This window comes from Eublepharis macularius, chromosome 9, assembly GCF_028583425.1.
Source record: "Eublepharis macularius isolate TG4126 chromosome 9, MPM_Emac_v1.0, whole genome shotgun sequence".
Lineage (NCBI taxonomy): Eukaryota > Metazoa > Chordata > Lepidosauria > Squamata > Eublepharidae > Eublepharis > Eublepharis macularius.
Genome location: NC_072798.1, coordinates 818587 through 842080, shown reverse-complemented (window position 1 = coordinate 842080; position 23494 = coordinate 818587). Strand labels below are relative to the sequence as shown.

General features: G+C 55.8%; 1 protein-coding gene across 1 annotated transcript in view; it reads right to left on the bottom strand.

Moving 5' to 3' along the window:
* Positions 1–3056: 3056 nt before the first annotated feature.
* Positions 3057–23494, bottom strand: part of SND1 (staphylococcal nuclease and tudor domain containing 1) — a 254036-nt gene continuing 233598 nt past the window's right edge. The window contains exons 17-24 of the mRNA XM_054988223.1: positions 18803–18991; positions 8461–8602; positions 6754–6877; positions 6050–6119; positions 4431–4544; positions 3747–3950; positions 3624–3668; positions 3057–3438 (exon numbers count right to left, since the gene is read on the bottom strand). Of these exons, the coding sequence (XP_054844198.1) occupies positions 3373–3438; positions 3624–3668; positions 3747–3950; positions 4431–4544; positions 6050–6119; positions 6754–6877; positions 8461–8602; positions 18803–18991 (954 nt within the window). The 3' untranslated portion in view covers positions 3057–3372. The remainder of the gene's footprint in view (positions 3439–3623; positions 3669–3746; positions 3951–4430; positions 4545–6049; positions 6120–6753; positions 6878–8460; positions 8603–18802; positions 18992–23494) is intronic.

Below are 23494 nucleotides of genomic sequence, written 5' to 3'. Positions count from 1 at the left end.
AGGCTTCCGGCAGGAATGCGCGGGGGGGGGGGGGGGGCGGGGGGCGAGCTTCAGATGCTATGGCAGAGAGAGCGCAAACACACAGCACAGGCAGGAGTCACCTCAGTGACCAGATACTGCAAACATTCAATTAAGAACCAATTGGATTGCGTAACAAGAGCGAGCTGGAATTTGCTCGGTAATCAATATTGGATTTCACCCTGCTTATTTCACCGTCAAGCCCTCAGGGTTAGGGATGAGCCAGTCTGGAATGGAAAAAGAGAGGCTTTTACACCCGAAGCAATCATCTTCACGAGGGTACAGCCCCCTCCTGGGCACCACATCCCGGCTTTGTGCGCGAGAAGCAAATGCCTGCCTTCTGTCCTGCGTTCTGGCTTTGGCCGCGGGCTTGCCGTTTGCTCCCGCTGGGGGCTCTGACGTGTGCAGAACTGGACTCGCGATCCTAAGAACGTAAGAAGGGTCTTGTTGGATCACACCAGAGGTCCTTCTAGCCCGGCTTTGTCTCTTACACAGAGGTCAAAACAGTTGCCCCGGCCTTCCCCTGACGCTGCCTCTGGCACTGGGATTCAGAGGTTGACTGCCTCCGAACGTGGAGGTTCCCTTAACTCACCATGGCCTTTGGTAGCCTTCCAGTTTGTTTGACCCCCTTTGAAAGCTCTTGGTGCTCATAACCCTCATTCCACCCACCGGCTGTGCATCCCACCACTCAATTACTGGCCGAGTAAAGAAGCTTTTCCTTCTGTCTGTCCTGTACTTGCTGCCCATCAACTTCACTGGGTGCCTCCAATGCTATTATGGGAGAGGGAGAAAAAGCTCTGCCTAACTACCTTCTTCACCCCAAGCATGATTTTATAAAAATCTACCAGGTCCCCCCTTAGCACGATAAACATGTCCCAGACTCCCCAGCCTGTCCTCATAGGAAAGGTGATCCTCCTGGCTGCCCTCGTCTGCATTTTTTTCCAGCTGTGCAATATCCCTTTTGAGATGCAGTGACCAGAACTGCACCCGGCACCCGGCGCGCGCGCACGCACACACGCACACACACGGAGGAACCCCCCCCCCCCCGCATTTGTCTACACCTGCTGCCTGGGCGATCCCCGCAGAGATTCCCTGGCAAGGGCGAGGGAGCCCTCCCCTGCACTGCGACTTCCTTCCTGCCCGAGAGGAATCCCCACCCCACCCCCACCCCTGGGCCACATGGGGCCGTGCAGTCAAGAGGTCCTGCTTGTCCTTCTGCGTCTCCTTATGGCGCTCCTTGAGGGCGTCCCTCCTTATTTTCTCTGCCGTGCTTTCGATTTCTGGGGTGTCCACATTTTACAAATGCTGAGCCACTTTGGGGCCAGGAAGACATTTCCCTCCAGGCCAGACTGGCCAGCGATCGTGGAGGTTTGCCTCTGGGCGGACAGCAGGGGTCACGGGGGGGGGCGGGGGGAGTGAGGAGAGCCATGAATTTCCTGCATTGGTCAGGGGGTGGACTGGATGGCCCTAAGGGCCCTTCCAGCCCTGTATGTCTGTTCCTGTGTCTGAAATCAATTGCCACGTATCCAGGACACGTGCGCTGTTCAGTGGCTTCCAGCCTTCAAGGTAGGGCACAGTATTCACGGGCCGTGGGCCTTAGCTTTTCTTACACATTTCTTGAATAACTCAGAAGCTCACACAAGTTTTAAACCTCATAGTAAAGTGACTGGAGAATATGGAAGAGCCGCTGAACAAAACCAGAAAGGGGCCCAGCAGCAGTCCGCCCCAAACTCTCCTGCAGTGCTCAGGGGTTTCCTGCCATTCCCATCCAAGCCAAAACATGGCAGCAGCAGCAGCAGCTGCCTGAAGAAGTGCAAGAGCTGTGCTGAAAGCCCCCAAGACTGGCTGTGAGCGGGGGGGGGGGGGCGGGGGGACTGTCCTGGCTCCAGTGTAATTCCCTGGTGCCTTTTAAGGGGGGCATGTCCAGCCTGCTGCTGCCTCAGGGAAACGGGGCTCTAGGGAGCCAAGGTGCCAGGCCCCTGCTCAAGAGGAGTGGGGCTGGCAAGAGCTGGACTTGGAGGGAAGCCAGGCCCACCCAGGAAGAGCGCTGCCTACCTGTGGGTCGTAGGGTGCTGCCCTCTGAGCCCCCCAACCAGGCCCCAGTGTGGTGTGCAGAGAAGGCCCTTCCCCCCTATGCCACAACCTCCCCTACAGTCTCCATGGGGTTGCCTTCCGGCCACTGAGGAGAGCCTGCACGGCCTGTGGGGCAGGGGGCAGAGATGCTGGGACAGAGCTCTCCTCCAGTAGGAGGTGCCCTTTGCAGATGTGCTCCAAGACAGAAGGAGGCCTCCGGGGGGGGGCGGGGGGCACTTGTGCGCTCCCTCTCCCTCCATTCCAACCCCAGAGGCTTGTGTGCCTGTTCACTGCAGACAAGAATGCCAGAGAGGTCCCGGCGGACCTGGGGTCCATCTAGTCCAACGTCCTGCTTCCCACAGTGCCCCCGCCCCAGGAGGGCCCACTGGCACGTCATGGAGGCCGAAGCCTCTTGCTCCAGTTGGCTCCCTGCCCTGGGATTCCATCGTGGCTGACAGCCAGCGAGGGGCCTCCCCCCGACCCCCAGATAACCTCTTTCACAGTCATCTAAACCAGGGCTCATTGCTGTGTCTTGTGGCAAAGAGTTCCATTGGTTAACTGGACTGCTCTCTGACCTCCAGCTTCACTGGGTACCCCTGAATTCTAGTATTTGGGGAGTGGGGAGGGGCCCCTCACCCAGGCAAGCCCTGTCTGGCTCAGGAGCAGCCTCTTGCCTAAGCCAGGTCTGGCTCTCTCCTACAGTTGCCCCAGACGCTTCTTTCCCTCCAGCAGAGCCAATTAGTGGGCCGCTCTGGCTATGGAGACATTCAGCAGTGGCACAGAGGCCCTCGTGGCCCACCTCCCCGAGGGACGTGACTCACTCTGCCACGCCCATATGGGGAGGGGGGCAGGTGGCGACAGTAGAGCTCATGGGGGGGGCGGGGGGAGAGTGACTGCTGTGCTCCAGGGGCCCCTCTGTGTGCCCGCCTAGGAATGACGCCACACACACACACACACACGTGGCCTGAAAGAACAGGGCCTGGCCCAGCTTCTGGCTACTTTATTCGCTTCCAAAGCTTTACAAGTGTTGCTCCCCTCCCACTCGCCTGGAGACAGGAGCAGGCTGGCGGTGTGGGGAGGGGAAGCCCCGGTTGCAGCGCAGAGCCCCTCGCCCCCCCTGCGGTCCAGGACCACTGAGCCCGCCTACTCCTGGAAGCTGAGCTCCCCCCTCCCTGCTTGGCTTTCCAGGAGGTTCCAGGGGCCGGGCAGAGGACGGAGCTCTGCACGGGAGGGGGCGTGGCTGGGACTCAGGAGGGCTGTCTGGATTGTCACCATTTGCATCTAGCGGCTGTAGCCAAACTCGTCAGCGTCATCGGCCCGGAAGTCTCCGTAGCGCCACAAGTTCAGCTGCAAGAGGAGATGAGAGTGTGGAACGAGCAGCAGCTGGAAGCGTGCGTGTGCTTGAGCCGGCAAGCCCCTTTGCCGCTGCACTGGAGGCAACGCACTCCCCGGCCACGGCACCCCCTTCCAAGGGGCACTGAAGTCTCTCCCCGCCCTGCCCCGCCCCAGGGAAGTGCCCCCTGCCCACTTACTCTGGCACTCTTGGCGGCTTCCTGTGCATTCAGGTATTCAGTGATCTGCAAGGAAATGTGGCGTCAGAGTATGCCCAAGGCCAGGGCCCCACGCGTCCGCCCTCCCTGCCAGGGCAGGCATACCACTTTCTGGAACTGCTTCTCTTTGCGTGGTTCCACCATGACGAGCCCCTCCTTCACCAGCCCCAGCCCCACGTCGCCCTTGGAGTCAGCAAACTGCAGGGTGACGTGAGGGCAGCTGGCCCCGGCATGCTCCACGTTCAGCAGGCACTGCGTGTTCTGAATGTCCCGTACTACGCTGTCCACAGCGTCCGCCCTTGCCTCCTCCTACATAGACACAGAGAGCCCACGGTCCAGAGCAGCCACGTCTCGGAGCTCAGCTGCAGGGCTGCCCCCTGCTTTGCCCCGCAAGCGTGCAGGTGCTGGAGAACGAGGGTCCGTGCAGCCCACACGAATGGGCTCTTCCAGGAGCTTCCCCACTCCCCATCTAATCACCACCTCCCTTAAGAACCGACTTCTGTCCAATGTGAGTAGTTTTAGATGGAGACAGAATGGCTCCCCTCGCCAGCCTTCAAGTAGCTGAGAAACAGCTATCGTATCCCCCTTGGGCTGAGTTTTTCTCAAGCAAAGAACTCAAACGGCAGAAGCTCTGCTCCTCGGCTCCGGCAGGGCTCCCTACTGCACAGTTCCCAACTTTAGTGATTGGACTTTGTGGCTCTTTCCTCTCCCTCCAGGGCAGCAGAAAGCAGAACCCGGGTGCATTTTTGCACTCCCCCATCCCTAGCTGGCCGCAGCCCTGCTACTTACATCTTGGGGTACCTGGATGAAAGCAAACTTGTACTCGGAGGCCTGGGCAGGCAAGGCGCAAGTGCTGAAGGCAGGCGGCAGGGCGGCCAGCCGGGTGGAGGGCAGCATCTCCTTCTGCAAGGGAAGGGAAGGGAGCAGTCAGGAAAGGAGTAGCCAGGGTTAACCCCCACCCCACCCCACTCACCACATGCTCTGAGGTCTCTTGCAGCCATTGAGGTGCGTACCCTCCCTTACCCTACACCCACAGCATGCCCAGGGCTTGGCCTATGCTGAGATCCCCCCCGCCGCCCCCAAGGTCCAAACTGTGGAAAGGGCTCCTCTCAGCTTTTAAATCTAGCAAGGGGCAGCAAGTTTCTAGTCCTGTTGCCTGAGAAAAAGTGGTGGGGGAAAGTGGTGGGAGGTTTGGCCGGGCAAAGGGTGTTGCAGCAACAGCGCCAGTCTGGATTGTTTTTTGGGGGGTGGGTGGGTGGGTGATTCACTGCCCTGCAGAGCTCCTGGCCCTTTCCAGGACTCCCCCCTCCCCCAAATAAATCCGGCAGATTGGCTGAATGGGCAGCAAAACTCCATGCGGCCAACTTGCCCCTCAGAGGGCAGAATCTGAATGGTTTGGGCGCAGTGAAGCCGGCCCCAGGGCTGCCCCGGCTGCAATCCTCTCCCCTGACTGGGACTGCTCCTGCCCCCCCCCCGCCCCCCAACTGCCTGGAACGGGAGGCCCTGACAGCAACTCCCAGGCAGGGCAGATGCCTACGTCCAACTGCCGGGCCTGCCGCCCTCCCGGGGGGCTCCTCCGCAACAGCCTTGCTGGCAGCCCCCGGAAGCCCCACTGGCCCTCCAGGGCCCTGCTCTGCCCCCTCCTCCGGGGGCATGTGGGTTTCCAGCCGTCATCTGGGGTCCCGCCCAGGTCTTGGACCTAGAATCGTATCCGCTGTGTGGGGTTTGCTGCCGCAGAGGCAGGGCACGCGGGGTCTGGACGCCCCAGTGCTGGACAGGGAGGGAACCTGAACCCACCCTCCCCCCGCAAGCCTCTTGCACCGTTCAATTCCAGAATGGCTAATCTGGGGCTACCCTGCCCTCCCCCACGTGCTGAGCGAATCCTGCAGTCCTACAGATCCCCAGGTCATTCTGAAACTTGGCCCCCAGTTGTTTTTCTTGCATCTGTCCCTCTCCCTTCGTTAGCCAAGGGAGGAGGCAAAGAGAAACAGCAGCCCCTGCCCTGGAAGCCCTGGCGTTCTGACCGCGCACCAAGCAGTCCGAAGGGCTAGAAGCTTGCAGTGCTTATTTGGTTTTGCACACCCGATTCCTCAGTGGAATGCTACAATAAGGTGACTCAGGAGAGGCAGAATTCTGGCCAAGCTTAAGCCTCGCCCACCTCAGCAGATGAAGTCCTTCCCTCCCAGCCCCACGCGAGGCTCCCTGGGCCAAGACAAGCCCCGCCACAGAGCGGCGCTTAGGAACACGGGGGGCGGGGGCGAGGGGGCCTGCCTGCCCGCCACCTCAAGCACACCCAGAGCTGGGCACCAGCATCACACCCAAGGCTTCCACCACTGGCCGACCACCCGGCCAGTGCCCACTGAAGCCCTGGCCTCCACTCAAAAGGCCAGCCCCCTGGGCACACTTACGTTGCCATAGTCAATGTAGAAGACATGCACTTTGGCCGGTGACTCCACCTTCTCCACACGAGCTCGGTACCTGGAGGGGTGAGGAGAGGGGAATTAGGACCCTCCCTCACAAACTGACGTCAAGCTGCAAATGATGAGGGCAGTCGAGAGAGATTGTGCGGGCGGGAGTCGCTGGCTGGGAATGGGGTGTGTGTACGCCTTGCCTCACACAAGTTATAATAGTGAGTTTAGCCACAAACTGGGAATGGGGGAGGTGAGACCCCCTCCAGCCACCAGACGGGAGAGAGGAGGAACACCCTGCTGACCCTGGAACATGAGCAAGAGTTAATGACCCCCCCCCCCAGGACAGATGCTGGTGATAGGAGGGCAAAACTGGGGGGGGGCAGAGGAGGTGGTCTCTCCTGACCACACCCCGCCATGCAGAGCCTGCGTCACAAGAGACACACACAACACATCCATCCCGGTCTGTTAGGGAAGCATCTGTATATTCCTCCCTCATTTCAAAAGCCATTCTGGGTTGTATCCCATTGGGCATGAACCGCGGTTTGCCTTGCTGCTGTGAGTACGCAGACTCAGACGTGAACAAGCTGTCCTCAGGGTGGACATGCGGGCGAAGCAGCCAAGATGTGGCTTGTGGCGTCCTCCGACTCGGCTCTGGCTTCCATACTCAAGGACTGCTGCTGACCCTAACCCCACCCACGCACCATTCTCCGTCGACAAACTTGGCAAGGCAGTAGTCTCCACGGCGAGGCGAGTACGAGCCCTCGACAGGCGGATGGGCAGCAATCTCGCTCCGCATGGTTTCCATCAATTTCTCCAGCTGCGTTCCTGCCGGCCAGGGAAAACAGCCCTGGGTCATGGGCAGGCAAGAGCCAGCTAGGGAGCCCCCTCTGTCCCCCAGACAGCCGGACACAGAGTAGGGCAGGCGAATCTCTCCGATCAGCACCACCCACAGAGTAGGGTTGGGAGGGACCACTCTGGGGGCTGCCAGCGGAAGGCCTGCTCAGTCTTCCATTGGTTTCTGAGACTTCACTGGGCCGCCACTTTCCTGAGCTCCCTGTGCCTACCAGCAGGTGGGCTAGAGGCACTCTGATCAAACAAGCCAAGAGACGCACGTCCAGGGCTCCCGCCTGGCCCACCACGACCGGTGCAGGGGGCATCCCAAGGCTCCCAGGGACGCTCCTCCTCTGTGCGGTGCCGCCCCCGGCTCCAGCAGTGAGCTCGGCCCCTCCTCCGTGTGGGTGACCTGCTTGCCCATGCAGCCGCCCTCACCCCTCCCACTTGGGGACCAGATGGGGTGCCTGGGGGCAAAGCGTAACCTGGATAACCCAGGAGGGCTCAACACTGGCTCTGCTTGAGCAGTGCCATGGGAGGGGCTGGGCACCCCGGGGCCTGCGGGTGGCCACCCTGGCCTGTGGCGTGGGGACCTGCTTCCGGGCCATGGCCCCATCCGCCCTGGTGCTGGTGCATGAAGCTCTGAAGGGCAGCTGGATCATCTGAGGGCTCCAAGAGGGAAAGCTGAGGGGCAGGTGTGTGAAGGGAAGAGGGCCTCGGCGGGCAGGGCATGTCCTGCTAGTGCAGCCCCAGCTGCGCCCATGGCAGGGATTCTCCAGGCCACGCACAGATGCATGCAAATATATAATAATATAACATGCGATTTATATACCACCCTTCAGGATGACTTAACACCCACTCAGAGCAGTTTACAAAGTGTGTCATTATTATCCCCTCAACAAAACACCCTGTGAGGTGGGTGGGGCTGAGAGATCTCTGAGAGAGCTGTGACTGGCCCAAGGTCACCCAGCTGGCTTCAAGCGGAGGAGTGGGGAGTCAAACCCGGCTCTCCAGATTAGAGTCCTGCACTCCTAACCGCCACACCAAACTGGCTCTCAAACTGGCAAAGAGGCCTCGCTGCCTTCTCAAGCCAGGTAGTAAGGTTTCTCGTCACTGGACAGGCAAGGAGCCCAGAGCAGCTTTGGGCACAGATGAGGGTGAAACAAATCAGAGGACCACACAGCTGCCCCTTCCCACCCAGGATGCACTCTGGGGCCTCGTTGCCCCAAAACGGCACAAAGAACTTGCTCGTCTTTCTTGCGTGCCCCTGAACCCAGAAGGGTGCAACCCAAGCCTTGGAGCCCCAGACCTCCAAAGCCCTTGATGGTTCCCCCAAAGCAGGTGTGGAAGGGCCAGGGAGTGGCTGTGGGAGGGAGGGGGTTGGGCCATCCCTGGCCCACAAGTGGCAGAAGCAGCCGATGGGCCGGTGGGCACTGCCCTAGTCCCAGACGCTTTGGGAGGCCCATGCAGGCAAGTGGGAGAGCCATTTGTGGCTCTCAAGCCCGTCTCCGGGTTTCTCTGCCCATCAGCCAAATGGCACACCCTCCCCCCAGATCTGGACCGGATCTCCCCCTTACCCGTCTCCACATCCTGAACGTAGAAATGCAGGTCGTCGGTAATTTCGGTGACAAAGACGGCCTTGTAGCTGGTTGTGCGCTCCTTCTCCTCTGGGACCGTCACCACGTCCTCCACAGGGGCCTCCTCATATTGCAGCCACACCTGGAAAGGGGAAAGGGGGCTTGGTATCATATGCAGTGGTGTCATTGAGGACACGGGGTGAGGCTAGAGATCCTGGATGCCGCGGAAATGGGAGAGAGTGAAAGACGCCCAGCAAGGCCAGAATCAGTCGGGGTGGGGGTGGGTGGGGGGAGGCAGCCTCTTTCTGTGAACAGCTGATCGATCTCACTCCAGAAGCTGGAACCCCAAACCCTATCAAGATGTTCTATCGAACATCCAACCTGTCAGCTAAAAACAAACAGAACCCCCCTGCCCCGCCGTGCTCTGCCTGCTTCAGCCCAGTTCTCAACTTGCGCCCCCCAAATGCGGAGCCCCAGGAGGGGGAAAGGCTGGGTGGCAGCAAGAGCTCTGGGGCTGCCTCACCCCGCTTGCTTCATCCCCAGCCCCTCTGAATTTCAGCAGAGGACATGGGGACTGGGGCGCAGGGGAGGGGGAGGCGCAGGCAGGTTGTGGAAGAACGGAGAGTTCCAGCAAGGAGGGAGGGAGGCAGGCTGGCCCAGGCCCAGGGAAGGGGCCCTGCTGGGAGGCGGGAGTGGCTAGCCAGCCCACTGCTCCAGCAGCCCTCTCTTCTTTCGGGGCCTAGCTTAGGGGGCAGCCATGCAGCACACGTTGCAGCCTCCGTGGGTGCCTGCCCTCTCCCAGGACAGAGCTCTTAGAGTCCGAACATGGCTGCACTGACCAGTAGCCCACTGGAAGATGATCAGTGTGGCAGTTTGAGGGGAGAGGAGGGGGCAGGGCTCAGTGGTTTGTAAGCAGGAAGTCCCAGGTTCAAATTCTGGCACCACCTCCAGTTCAAAGGCTCTGATGAAGTGAAAGATGGAGAAGGATATAAGGGCGGTGACGAAAGCAGAAAATGCTGTAACACTGGGTGACTTCAACCAACTTCAGACTGACTGGGCCAATATGTGCTCAAGTCATGCCACAGCGATGAGGCTCCTAGACATCACAAATTACTGTGCATCGGAGCCCCTGGTCACGGAGCCAAACAGAGGGGCGGTGATCTTGGTTCCGAGTGGGCTCAAGATCCGAAGCAAGATGCAGACAGGATTTGCACCAATCGGGAGCAGGAATCACAGGGCTATTAACGTTCAGTGTTCGTGCTGATGGAAAGAGGCCTGCAGAGTCCAAAACTACCCCCGATTTCAAAGGATGCCCACGTCGTTAACAACCCCATCAAGGAAGCCACAGACGGCAAGAAGCCTTCATCCAAACGCTGGAAGGTTTTCCCAAATCATATGATGTCCTTGTCCCACTATATCCTACGTTGATCAGGCCCCACCTGGAGTTCTGTGTGCCACTAAAGGCCTCGCTTCAAAAAGGATGTGGACAAATTGGAACGGGCGCTGAGGAGGGCAACCAGGATGATCGGGGGCCTGGAGACCGAGCCCTTCCAGGAAAGACTGAGGGACCCGGGAACGTTCCGTTTGGAGAAGAGGAGGCTGAGGGGAGGAGACAGGATCGCTCTCTTTCAGTGTTTAAAAGGCTGTCACTTAGAGGAAGGAAGGGAGCTGTTCCCGCTGGCAACAGAGAACAGGACTCGAAACAAGGGGATGAAACTGCAGGAGGGAAGGTGCCGGCTGGACGTTAGGAAAAACATCTTCACATTAACAGTATTCCAGCACTGCAATTGGGGGCGTGGTGGGTTCCCCCTCATTGGTAGTCTCCAAGGAGTGGCTGGACGAATCCTTGTTGGGCATCCTTTAGGCTGTTCCTGCATTAAGCAAGGGTTGGACTAGATGGCCTGTAAGGCCCCTCCCAACCCTAGGAGTCTATGTTTCAAATTTTTAAAAGTATCGATTTATTAACTAGTGTATACAACTGGTCATTACAGTCAGATTCCAATGCCAAAGCAAACATGACACCATTTTTTATAAAGGGGTACAAGAGGGATCCAGAAAATTACAGGCCAGCTAGTGTAACATCTGTCCCAGGCTTGTTGGTTTATTAGACTTTTATACCGCCTCTCCCTTGAATAGATCCAGAGGAGTTAGCCGTGTTAGTCTATAGTCGCAAAATAGTGAAGAGTCCAGTAGCACCTTTAAGACAGCATCTGACAAAGAGAGCTGTGGTTCTCCAAAGCTTATGCTACAATAAAGTTGGTTAGGCTTAAAGGTGCTACTGGACTCTTTGCTATTCTCCCTTGAACGAGGCCCAAAGCAGTTTACAGCATTAAGAACCCCAATAAATACTACAGAAGAGTTATTAAAGACAGAATGATCAGGCGTGTGGAATGAGACAGCTGCTGAGGGAGAAGGGACGATCTGCCTCACCCCCACCTGCGGGCGGCTTAGCAAGCGTGTGTCTGAGGACGACCCGGCTGATATTCTGAACACACGAAGCAGCTTTATCCTGACTCCAGCCCGGGGTGCATCCAGATCCGTCTTGTCTCCTCAGGCTGGCAGCAGCTCCCCCGGGTCTCAGGGCGAGGAAGGCGCTTCCCGTCCTCTCCCACGCAACCCTTTTGGCTCGAGAGCCTGGGCAGGGAGCCCGGGCACTTCCACACAGAAGCTCTTCCACTGAACCACTGGCCCCCTTCCTTGTTTGGTTTTCTCAGGTCAGCTCTGTCTCCTCTATGAGCATCTTGGACTTCCAAAATTCACCTCACCCAAAACTTCTGAGCAGCTTTAACTCATGAGATAAAGGATGGGTCCTCTCGGGGAGTAAAAATTAGTTAAACGGCAGGCAGCACAACGTAGGGATAAACGGGCAGTTTGCTCAATGGAGGGGAGTGAGCAGTGGGTTTCCACAAGGATCGGCGTTGGGGCAGGCGCTGTTTAATTTGTTCATTAATGATCTGGAACGGGGGGGGGGGGGTGAACAGTGTCGTGGCCGAGTTTGCAGATGACCCAAAATTATTCAGGATGGCGAAATCCACGGCTAACTGTGAAGAACTCCAGAGGGTCTCTCAAAACTGGGAGAGCAGGTGGGGGCGTGGCAAACGAAGTTCAATGTAGGTAAATGTGAGGCGAAGCACATGGGTACAAGCAACTTTAAGTATATGCTAATGGAATTTGAACTTGCTGAGACTGAATGGGAAAGGGATCTTGGGGTCACGGGAGATGGCTCAATGAAAATGTCAACTCAGTTGCAGCTGTGGTGAAAAAGGCAAACTCCATGCTGGGGGTAATTAGGAAAGGGATTGAAAATTTTAAAAGGCCAATATTATAATGTCCCTGTATAGATCCAGCATGTGGCCTCATTTGAAATACTGTGTGCAGTTGTGGTCACTGTATCTCAAAAGAGACACTGCAGAGTTGGAAAAGGGGCAGAAGAGGGCAAACAAGAGGACTAAGGGGTGGAAGAGCGTTTCCTGCGAGTCAAGGCTGAAGAGTCGGGGGCTTTTCAGTTTAGAAAAGGGGGGGGGGCTGATGGAGATTTATAAAATCATACCTGGGTGGAGAAAGTAGCTAGAAAGAGGTTTTCATCCTCTCTGTTAGTAGTATCAGTCAGGGGCACCCAGTGAAGTTGATGTGATTTGGACAGATAAAAGGAGTACTTTTTTATTCAATAAATAATTAAATTGTGTGATTCAATGTCAGTGGAAGCAGCGAAGGCCGCAGGCACAGATGGCTTTAAAAGGAGTCCAGACAGACCCGTGGAGGAGAGAGGTCCCTCATGGAGGCCCCATGGGGGCTGAAGGAACCTTCCATGTTCACAGGGAACCTCTGAATCCCCGTGCCAAGAGGCGACACCAGGGGAAACCGCTTGGCCTCTGTGCCGCTGACTGGGCAACCGCTTGGCTGCTGTAGGAAGCAGGATGCTGGTCCACATGGACCACTGATCTGGCCCCAAGGGCTCTTCTAACATTCTGACAAAAGACCGTCCTCTTCCTGAGGTGCCACCAGCCAGAGGAGACAAGGCTGACTGGGAGGAACCGTTCGAGTCCCGACTCAGTTGAATGGAGGAACAAGCCTCCCTCCTACTGGGCTGAGCCAAATTAAGCTTTGGGAGGACTGTGCCCCGCAACGCATCAGGCCTGCCTTCAGGAAAAGAAGCTGGCTGCCCCTGCGCCAGAGGACAACAGGAGCTCATTCCAAGAGACAGCCACTGGGCAGGGGACCAAGCGGAGCAGGCAGAGCCCTGACAGGCCAGGCTGGCCAAGAGAGCAAGGGCCCAGACTCTCCTGCCCGCCCCCACTGGCACACGCTGGAGGGGTGAGCACACCAGCTCCACCGCACACGGCCCCTCCAGTTCCTGCTGTGCCCTCCGTCTGCTGGTCTTCAGAGACCTCTCAACGTGGAATAGCAAAGAGTCCAGTAGCACCTTTAAGACTAACCATCTTTTTTGTAGCGTAAGATTTTGAGAACCATAGTTCTCTGAAGAAGAACTGTGGTTACATTTACTACATTTAAAAGTGAGGCCAGTTTTAGTAAGATGAACCATTTCACCTTTGAGTTTCTTATTTTACCTTCTTGAGAGCCAGTATGGTGTGGTGGTTAAGAGCGTGGGACTCTAATCTGGAGAGCCAGGTTGGATCCCCCACCCCTCCTCTTGGAGCCAGCTGGGTGACCTTGGGCCAGTCACAGCTCTCTCAGAGTTCTCTCAGCCCCACCCACCTCAGAGGGTGTTTGTTGTGGGGCTAATAATAGCGTATTTTGTAAACTGTTCTGAGTGGGCATTAAGTTGTCCTGAAGGGCAATTGAATGTTATTATTATAATTATTATTAACCCTCTGGTGTATGCTAACTGGACCTGCTAGCGTGCTCTTCTTGACATGTTTGTCCACTCTAGAACTTCATCAGTTCTCCTCTCCGTTTGACTCAGTTCTACTGACACCTTTCCCAACGAAAGCAGTTTCGATGTAGGTAACTGCCCCACACTTCCCATAGTGACTACAGGTGTGATGCCTTCTCCTGCTGCTCTGCAGTCTCCCTCTTCCTTTACCAGACCTCCCATCCCCTGGTCACTCAAGGCTCCTGCTGCCTCTCTGGCCGCTTCCCCACTCCTGATGCACTGGAAGTCATTCTTATAGTTCACCTGTTTCTAGCAACATGTGACTCATAGTCTCTTCTTGCTCACCTAATCAGCAATCTACGTTTGTTGTGTGAGAGTTGGCACTCTTCCTTGCTTGCCCTGCTTGGGCAAGAATGTCCCTTTTTAGAGTGTGGCATATCTGGCAAAGAATACTAGGAGCAGCTGCTGGTCTTGAGCACCAAAATCACCAAGAGCACCTTGGTGGAGGCAGACTCAGAGGTGGCCTGTTTTCTCCAGCAGATACTTGGACATGCTGAACAAAGAATAAAGGAGGTCTTGGAGGAAGACAAAGAATAAAGGAACTCCAAAGAGCAGGACCTCGAGGCAATTTAGAGACAGTCAGATTCCAATCAATACCCGCAAGACAGACATGGCTGTGTCTTAGTCTCTTCTCAGAAGCATCTCAGAGAAGGGCCTAATTGAGGATGATCGTCGAAACAGTTCAAATATGTGATGTCATGGTTTGTGGCCATCCGAGAACCATTTGGCCAAGTGGGCGTGCAAGGACATCCCCTCCCCTCCCCTCCGGCTTGCCCTCAGCCCTCCCACTGCCACTTCTCCTTCTCTCTCCCTTTGACGTTTCTGTCCTTCTGTCCCCAGTCTCCAGGCCTTTTGCTGCTGCCATCTGCTGGAAGGGTGGGGGAGCACACCGATCAGCCAGCAGGCAGTGATGGCTAGAAGCTGGGAACCGAGGGCAGGGAGTATGCCCGTCCCTGCCAAAGGCTTGGCACTCTCTTTTGTAAGCTGCTCACTGTACCTGCTGGGCAGCTGATGGGGGTGGGTTAGAGGGCAAAGCATCTCCCTCACCTGGGCCGTGGTGACAAGGAGACCAGGGTGGCGGAAACAGAACGTGCTGAGGGGGCAAGACCCTTCCTCCTCCTCCCGCTGCCTCTTTCACCCCGCCACTGCTGCTACCTCCTCCTCTTCCTCTTCTTCCGCTCAGCTCTGTTTATCCTGCTGCTGTGGCCTCTCTCTCTCTCTTTCATCAAACTGCAGCTTCCTCCTCCTCCTCCTCCTCCTCCTCCTCTCTGGCTGCCACCACCACCGCACACTGTGGCGCTGCTTATGGGGGTTGCTTGGCAACCCCCATAATGGCAACTGCAAGCTTGTGATTCTATCTTAGAAGATTTTTCTCTTTAAATTGGGGAGCTTTCACCTCCCTTTCACTCCCTTTCTACTTTTTGGATTTTTCTGCAACCCCCCCCCCCGGGGGGGGGGTCTGCACATGGCTCCATGATGCAGATTTCTTGATCTGCGATCTGGGGCCAGTGCTCAGAAACAGGCAGATTGAAGAGAAACTCATTGTGATTAAAAGTAGCAAGAAAGCATTCATTTCATTTTAGGGGATATATGAGCCCAGAAAACTTTGTAAGATGTTGGAAGCCTAAGAAATAGTTAATCAGCCAAGAACGAAGGGGCAGTTGGGGATGAGGGGTGTCTGGAAAGCGCACAAGTATGCGTGTCCCAAAGAGCTTTGCCTTCTGAATCTACCCACTGTTGGGAGAGGCACATACTGTACTCGTGGAAAGCTCTCTTGATTTTATAATCATCTGTGGAGAATTAACTGCTGGTGCTTTCATAGACTTGTAAGTGAATGTCAAATGTGTTACAGATATGTTTAGTAGAGGATGAAACGTAGGCAAATATTCTTTAATAGTATTTATGTGTGAACTCTACCTACATGAATCAGAGACAATATTGACTGCGACTCTTGCCGGAAGATTAATGGTCTGATATTGGAATGCCAACTAGAAGTACCGGCATATTTATGCTTCAGGTGGAAAACGTTATGCTGAATTTCAGACCACTGCACTGTTTTTAGAGCATTGTTCTTTAATTTTGTAATCTATCTAGCTTTTCTAAATGTTTCGCTGCATTATTCTCCAATCTTGTAATGCCTGCTTTGTTCTTTGTGCAACATTCTCCAATCTTTTGGTTGTGTGTATTATACTGTTCTTAGCGCATTGTCTTTAGCTGCAATGCACCTGGAGTCTCAGTGAGAAAGATGGACTACAAATGCTGTAAATACACAAAGCCTCCTGCTCTGAAATCAAAGGGGGCTGTGCTTCCCACAAATGTGTGATCGCTGTTCCCAGTCAGTGCAACAATGCTGGCACCTCATACAGGTGCTGAGCACCACTCAAGGCCAAATGCAGGACTGGCTATGACTGAGGGCTACGAGGCACAACCGTTCAGAAAATCTAGGAATCGTTGCTCTTCCTCAGGAGCGCGCATCTGCCTGTCCAATGGGAGGGTCCCTCAAGTCAGCCACTGTTACCCCAACTTTCTCCTCAGGTTGGCGGCCTTTGTTTGTTCTTCCTCCGTTCGAAGATCGCTTCAGACCTTTGCTCAGTCTGTTGAGAGGATGTTCCCGGGACAAGCCTCCTTTCGAGCCCTGCCATTTCCACCCCAGTGATTCCGTGGGGGGCCCTTCCTCTCAAGCCTTCTGCTGGATTTTCTGCCTGCCTGCAGAGGCACTCCACCCCGACACGCCCTCCGTTCTCGCTTATGGCCAGGGGCAGCTGCCCCCGACGGATTTCTCTGCCCCACCAGGCTTCTGAAAGCCCCCTTGCGCCCACGTTCTCATTCTAACACCAAGCCTCCCTCTTGGCTCAGAGGGCTCTGGCATGTGGGCGCTTCCTCTTTTGGTCCCCTTCAGCCGCTTCCGTTCCAACATGCCCTCACTGTCAAGATTTAGCTCATTCCCATCCAGATTCCCTTTGGAAGGAAGGAAGGAAGGAAGGAAGCACCTTGAAGCAAAGGCCCTCCAGCTCCAGTAGGATTTCCCCCAGGAGTTAGCTTAAAAGCTGCTCTGCCCGCCAGCAGCCTGGTTCCCTTTCCGTTCTGATGAAGCCTGTGTTTTTTGTACAGGTTCAGCTTGTCCCTAAAAACTCCCCAGTGCCCAACCAACCAAATCATTCCTCTGGCATCACCCCCTTGCCCATTTGTTTGTGTGTTTATTCATATCCCATCTTTCCTGGTGGAGAGCGCCTTCAAGACATAGTTAACTAATGGCTACCCCTGGTGGGGTTTTCGTGGCAAGAGACTAACAGAAGGGGTTTGCCATTACCTGCCCCTGCCTCGTGACAGCTCACAGTTAAAACGTTACAACTTAAAAGACACAAACCAGAGCCACCAACAAAGTCCTGCAGTCTGCATCCCATGAAAGCCCTGGCAAGTGAAATGGCCTTGCAGCTCCTCCTGAAGATTTCTAGAGACGCTGCCCCCCGCCCCCCCGACCTCTTCAGGAAGTGCATTCCACAAAGGGGGAGCTACAGTGGAAAAGGGGCGGGTGCCGCTTGACACCAGGCAGCCTATCTTAAGCGGGGGAACCGCTAGTAGGCAGCAGCCCGAGGAACACAGTTGGCACACAGGGGCACATGGGAGAGGGCCGTCCTTCCGATATGTGGGTCCCAAGCTGGGGAGGGCTTTAAAGGGCATAACCAGCCCCCTGAGACAGAAATAAACTGGAAGCCATTGCAGCTGTTCTGAGCTGGCTGAGACAGCTCCATCCAGGAACTGCCTAACCTCTTCCTGTCTAGCTGGCCTGGCACGTGGCACCCGTGGCAGCCCTTTGGCGAGCCCTCTCTGAACCTCCTGCACAGCAGCCTCAGTGTCCCTCTGGGGCCACCCTCCCCAACATCCTGGGGGCCAAGCAGACCACGCCTTCTGCTTCTTCAGCCGGTCTGTATGGCAGGTAGCTTTCCCCCAGGCAGGTCAGTCACCAGTAGACCCCGCTGTACATCTTTAAGGATCGCATTTCCCCCTCCAGCAAGCCCTCCCCTCCTCAAGCACAGAGCGGCACCCTCAGTTCAGGATCGGGGTCGCTCCTGCTCCTCGGCCTTACACACGCCCCTTCCTGGACAGCAAAGGGGACGTGGCGATGGGAGGGGAGCCCTGCTGGCAGCTCCCCCAAAGTCTCTGCCAGGAGCCTCTCCGCCCTCCTCACCGTGTCCAGGTCAGTAATCTTAGCCTCCAGGGTGCACTCTCGAACTCCCAACACGCACTGCAGGCCCACAGGCTACGCTAGAGTCGTTCCCCACCTCCGCCCCTGCAGGCTTCCGTCTTCCAGTGCTGTCCGCCGTGCAGCTAAGGTGTTTATCTGGAGTGATGCAGTTCCCCAAGCCAGAGAGGAAGAGCGTCCAGGGCCTTGGTGTTGGTGGCTTGTGGCTGAACTTGAACCAGGGCCTCTCCCCCCCGGCCTCTTCAGCACGACCAACACCCCAGTTCAGCCGCTGTTTCCATCACTCATTGCTGGAGCTCTTGTTTGCGCAGCTGAGGTTTGCTCACAGGTAGCCAGAAAGACATAGCTATGGCAAAACTACTGAAGCCAGCCAGTGAGAGCCAGTGTGGTGTAGTGGTGAGAGTGCTGGACTTGGACCTGGGAGAACCAGGTTCAACCCCACCCACCCCCTCTCTGCCACGGACAATGGCTGGGTGCCCTTGGGCCAGTCCCTCCCTCTCAGTCTAGCCTACCTCACAAGGGTGCTGTGAGGAAACATCTCCTCTGCTCTCCTTGGAGCAAGGGTGGGATGAAAACGCACTCAAGACATGAACAGTCCGGTCTCTGCAGGACCGGTGCGCTGCACCTAGCAGCTGGGCTTCGTGGGGTCTGTAGCCTCCAAAGCCCTCCCCCACCCCCATGCCACAATGCCTCCAGGGCAGCAATGCACAAAGGTGAATCTCCAAACTGAGGTGGCACCATTGCACCACTGCCAGGCCTCCGTCTCCCCAGGGGGGCAGGCATTCTCCCCTCCCCCCAGCTTTCAACACAACTTGTGTCTGGATGAAGCTGTGAACCAAACAGCAGAGACAGGAGGGGAAATGCAAACACTAAGGAGCAATTATAAGCTGTGGCTCACACGGGGAACCCAGCTGCAGGTGGGGGAGCTGCGGCCCCTGTGGGAGGAGCTGGGGGAGCAGCTCTCACACAGGGGAGGTACACTCGGTAAAGGGCAGCAAGATCTAGCAGGAGGGGAGAGGGCCACAGGCTCCCAAAGCTAGGAAGGGAGTCAGTTGCTTGCCAGAGGCTCCAAAGAACTGCTGCTGCTGCTGCCACTCCCCAAGCCCCCGCCATCCCCCGTCCCCCAACAGCCCCGTAGCCTGGAGAAGGGAGAGCCCCTAAGCTCAGAGATGGTTCCCCCTGAAGGCCCAAACCGGGGGCACCCCCTCCAGGCCTCGCAGTGGGTGTGAGCACCAGCCGCGTACCTTCTCTTTCTTCTGCTTGGCAGCTTCCTCGGCAGCCACGAGGGGCTTGTAGTAATTGCTGCGTTCGGCTGTGAAATGCACCTTGGAGAGGGCCTGCTCCACCAGGGCCACCGAGAGGTTGACGCCGTCGATGTGCAACCAGCCAATGAAGTTCCCGGCTTTATCCATGCTTTCCACTTCCACCTCCACCTGCCAGAGAAAGAAAGGGCAAGGCGGTGAGGCACATGCCCACAGGCGACAAGGGCACACAGACACGCCAGCGCGGGCTTTGGACCAGCCTACATTTAACCAGGCAGGGTTTCGGAGGGACCTGCTGCCTGCTTCACTGGCAAGAGAGCAGCGGGACCCAGTGGTCGCTGCATGCTGCCTCCTAAGAGTGCTCCCAGAGATGAGCCTAGAAGCCCGCCTTCCATCCAGGCCTCCCGGAGACGTTCCCTGCTTAAGCCCTCCGTCAGATGCTTGCTAGATGGGCACTTTTGTGAGCTTCGGGGCTATTGTGACTTTGGAGATGCATTTTAGATGCCATGGGTCTTGCAAGTGGGTGTGGGGGCAGCAGAGAAACCTGGGGCCACCCCATTTCTAAAATGACGCCTAGCAGTGGGGAGACAAGGGGCTGGTGAAGGTAACCCTTGGGACCTGGGTTGCTTGCCCTGGGGCACCCCCCTGCCCAGGGCAACAAACTCTAGTGCCCTGGTCTCAGTCTGTGTGTGCTGCCACTCTGCTTGGGATGCCGAAGCTGGTAGAGAAGGAGCCCTCTGCTCCAAGGCCATAAAGCTCTGCCCTCAGGACAACAAACACTTGTATTCATTTAAACTGCTTCAAGCTCCATTAAGCAATAAAATGGATGTCTAAATATTCCGGAATGTGATGAGACTTGCCAAGAAGGGCACAAGCACAGCGCTGGCAGAGGCGGAACGAGGCCAGCGAGCTCCACCCCTGCTGGGGAGAGCTGGGCAAGACCCCGAGGTGCTGTTCCACGGGCCGTCCTCGAGGGCAGCAGCCATGGAGCAACCAGGCACTGCCACCCTCTTGTTCTCCACCTCCACCTCACAGAACACCAGGCCCGGGGGCCCTGAAGGACTCTGACCCCCAAGGGCCACAGCTACGGAAGAGAGGCAGATAAAACAGGGACTTGGGCCTATGGCTCCTCACCCCCCTGCCTGTCCTGGGCTGCTCCAGACCCCCCCTCCCCCCAGTAAAAGACTGTCAAAGGCACAACTCAGGGAGAGGTGCCACTCCCCTACTCAGCAAAACAAGGCTCACCCATGCACGGGGCTGGCCCTCCACTCACACTCTGACCCAAGGACAGCCGGCATATGAATCCAGCACAGCCAGTCAGTATTCTTTCTCGGTGTTTGGCTGGCATGGGGCGAGAGGAAAAGACACGCTCCCCACACTGCAGCGCAAATCTTATCCCCCATCCCAGCACCAAGAAAGTAGGGCTTCCAGTGAGTTTCCCTTAAGGCAGCCTAGGCTGAAAGTGACTGGCGTTAAGGCTCCCCAGGGAGCTTCCCTGTGAAGTGTGATTGCAATCCGTGTCTAACCACTAAGCGGGGTAGGGGGGTGTCCATGAAGCAACCTGTGGCCAGCTGTCCAAGCTGCCTGGGTCAGTACAGAAGAGGCTAACTCTGAAACCAGCAGACGAACCCAATAAAGTCAAGGCGGGACTGGAATGCAACTGCCAAGCAACTGGCCAAGAGATTATCAACTAAAGACACCTCAGCCATTTCCATCCTACAACCTGCCCTGAAATTTGACTGAAAAGGTCCTACGGCAGATGCGTCATCTTGGAACTCGGCAGCTGTTGCAACCACTCTCCGTTAGCTTGCCCAGAAAGGGCAGGTCAGAGACCAACAGTAACTGGCTGCAACATTCTTCTCCAGTGGTGGGCTTTACAGTAACAGACTGGTAACTGCCTCCACCCTGAGACAGAGACTGGTTTATACGCACATCAGCGGCTCATTAATCTGCTCCTTACAGGACTTCAATAACCAGCATGGATAAGGGTCAAGAGAACCTGTGGTAGCCTTCATGGATCCCAACATCCTCTCAACATGGTCACAATAATCAGGTTGAAATGATCCGTATATGGATCAGATGGGACACGGGACACTTCTCCGTCCTGAACGGTATTATAATCAGCAGGATTTAAATTCAGTGGCACCTCAGAGACTAACCAGATTTTCACAGTGTGAGCTTTTGAGAGTCAGAGCAGAAGGGAGCTTTGACTCTCAAAAGCCTACACTTTGAAAATCTGGTTGGTCTCTGAGGGGCCACTGGGCTCATGTCCTGCTCTTCTACTGCAGACCAACAGCTACAGCCACCCACCTAAAACTGTATTATAATCAGCATCCAAATCAGAATGTATTTGAGAGATTTTATCATAAGAAATTTGCCGAGTTATCCCATCACCAGCTCCTGACGGTTTAAAGGCTGTGACTTAGGAACTGATAGGTGTCAAAACAGCCTAAACAACTGAGTCAGCACAAGGCTGCTGGCGCACTACAGTAGTGGAGATGGAGAAACGCCGTTTCTTCGCCTCCCTTCCCTCCGCTGCACAGGCATTCCACTGGACTCTGCAGCAATGCTCTCGTCAGATCCGCTCCGAGTTTTCTGCCAGTGTCACTGGAGACATCTTGCAGCTTTTTAATAAGCCAAGGGGGCTGGATTCTGCACCAGGAGGCCACCTCAGCAATAGCTTCTAAGAGCTTCGGGTTCCAAGCTCCCTCCATGGACTTGGCAGAGCTGCCGTACGGGATCCTAAAACCCACCAGAGCATTCCTGCATCCAGGAGGCTCCAGGAATCTCCACGGGCAGATCTGTTGTCATGGCCCCTGGTTCCTACAGAGGGTCAGCACCACATTCACCCGTGCCTTGAGGAAGCAGTGGTTGGGCCACGGCACAAGCTGAGCCTTCAGCCACCAAAGCCGATCAACCTCCTGAGACCTAGGGGAAAAAATTTAAGAGCAGAGGGCACCCATTTTAAGAGGCGGGTACATCACCACCTGAGTGAGACCCTTGGAGGGTCTCAAGAAATCCTGAGCTGGCCTATCAGTCCGGGGGTCTCCAGGACCAAGCTAGTTGGGGGAGGAGCTGTGGGACAGGGTATGTGCTTGGCATGGAGAAGGTCTTGTGTCCGGTCCCAGGAATCTCCAGCTGAACGGATCAGGCAGTGGGTGATGTGAAAGACCTTCCTTCGCCTGAGACCCTGGAGAGCCGCTCTTAGTCAGAGGAGACAAGAATGACCTTGAGAGACCAAAATAGTAAAGAGCCCAGTAGCACCTTTAAGACTAACCAACTTTATTGTAGCATAAGCTTTGGAGAACCACAGCTCTCTTCGTCAGATGCATGGTCTTCACTGGTCTCTTTGGATCTGGAGAGCCAGTGTTGGATGCTGTGGGAGCCGAAACGGCATCTAGACAAGAGGGGAGTGATGCTGGTTGCCAAGCAGCTGGTGTTTTAGGCTGGACTGACTTTTAAGCAATATTTGAGTGGCCAGGTAAAGAGCTTCAGAGATTATTGATGCTGAGAAGTTAGGAAATGTCCAAAGGAGGGCTACAGAGATGGCGAGGGATCTGGACACCAAGTCCTAGGAGGAAAGGCGGAAGGAGCTCGGCATGCTTAGCCTCGAGAGGAGACGGCTGAAAGGGGATACGATAATCCTGTTCTTGAAGGGCTTTCATATAGAGGATGGCGCAGAGTTGTTTTCTGTTGCCCTACATGGTTGGGTCAAAATTAAAGCAAAAGTTTTCAAAATTTTTCAGCTGAACGTTAAGAAGAACTTCCTGGTAGAGCGGTCCCTCAGTGATGCAGGCTTCCTCGGGAGGTGGCGGGCTCTCCTTCCTTGGAGGTTTCTAAGCAGAGGCTACATGGCCATCTGTCAGCAATGCTGATTCTGTGATTCAGCATGAACTGAGGCAGATTGTGAGAGCAAGAAATGAGCCAGTGCTGGGCTCTCATGGCCCTTTCTTACCTGCCCGAGGTAATGCCGATCACCACTTTGGGGTCAGGAAGGAATTTTACTCTGGGCCAGATTGGCCAGGGATCTTAGATTTTTTTTGCCAGGGGTCACTGGAAGGGCGGGGGGGGGAGTGCATTTCCTGCATTGTGCAAGGGGGTTGGACTAGATGATCCTTGGAACACCTCCAGCTTTGTGTTTCTATTGGACCATCAGTTGCTCTTTCAAAAACAAGTTCATGCCAAAGTTTGTGTGTGTGTGTGTGTGTGTGGCTGTGGCTGGCTGTTTGTCCTGGTGGTTGAGGTGGGTGAGATCAGGAGGAGGCTAAAGGTTTTATTGTGGAATTTATGACACATTCCTTGCCTTCCCCTTCTGGATCAAGGCAGTTTACATTAATATTAAATACAAATGCCATTAAAAACAGTTCTCTTAAAATGTACCTTCCAACCATGCCCCAAAGCATGAACCATCTAAGCCAAGAGGAAGTGGCATGCTCCGCCTATAGCAGCCCATTCCAGACAAACAGCACCGCCCCAGGGAAGCCCGTCCATGTCCTGCAGCCATGTTCACTTTTCTCTAAGCGAGGAAGTGCTGAGAAATGCACAGGTTCCGGCTGGAGCTACACGGGAAGAGAAGGCCCTGTGCATTCGTGGGTCCCAGATTATGCAGGCTTTTCAAGGTCAAAAGCAGCGCCACATGGTCTTAGCCCAGAAACACACTGGCAGTTGGTCTAG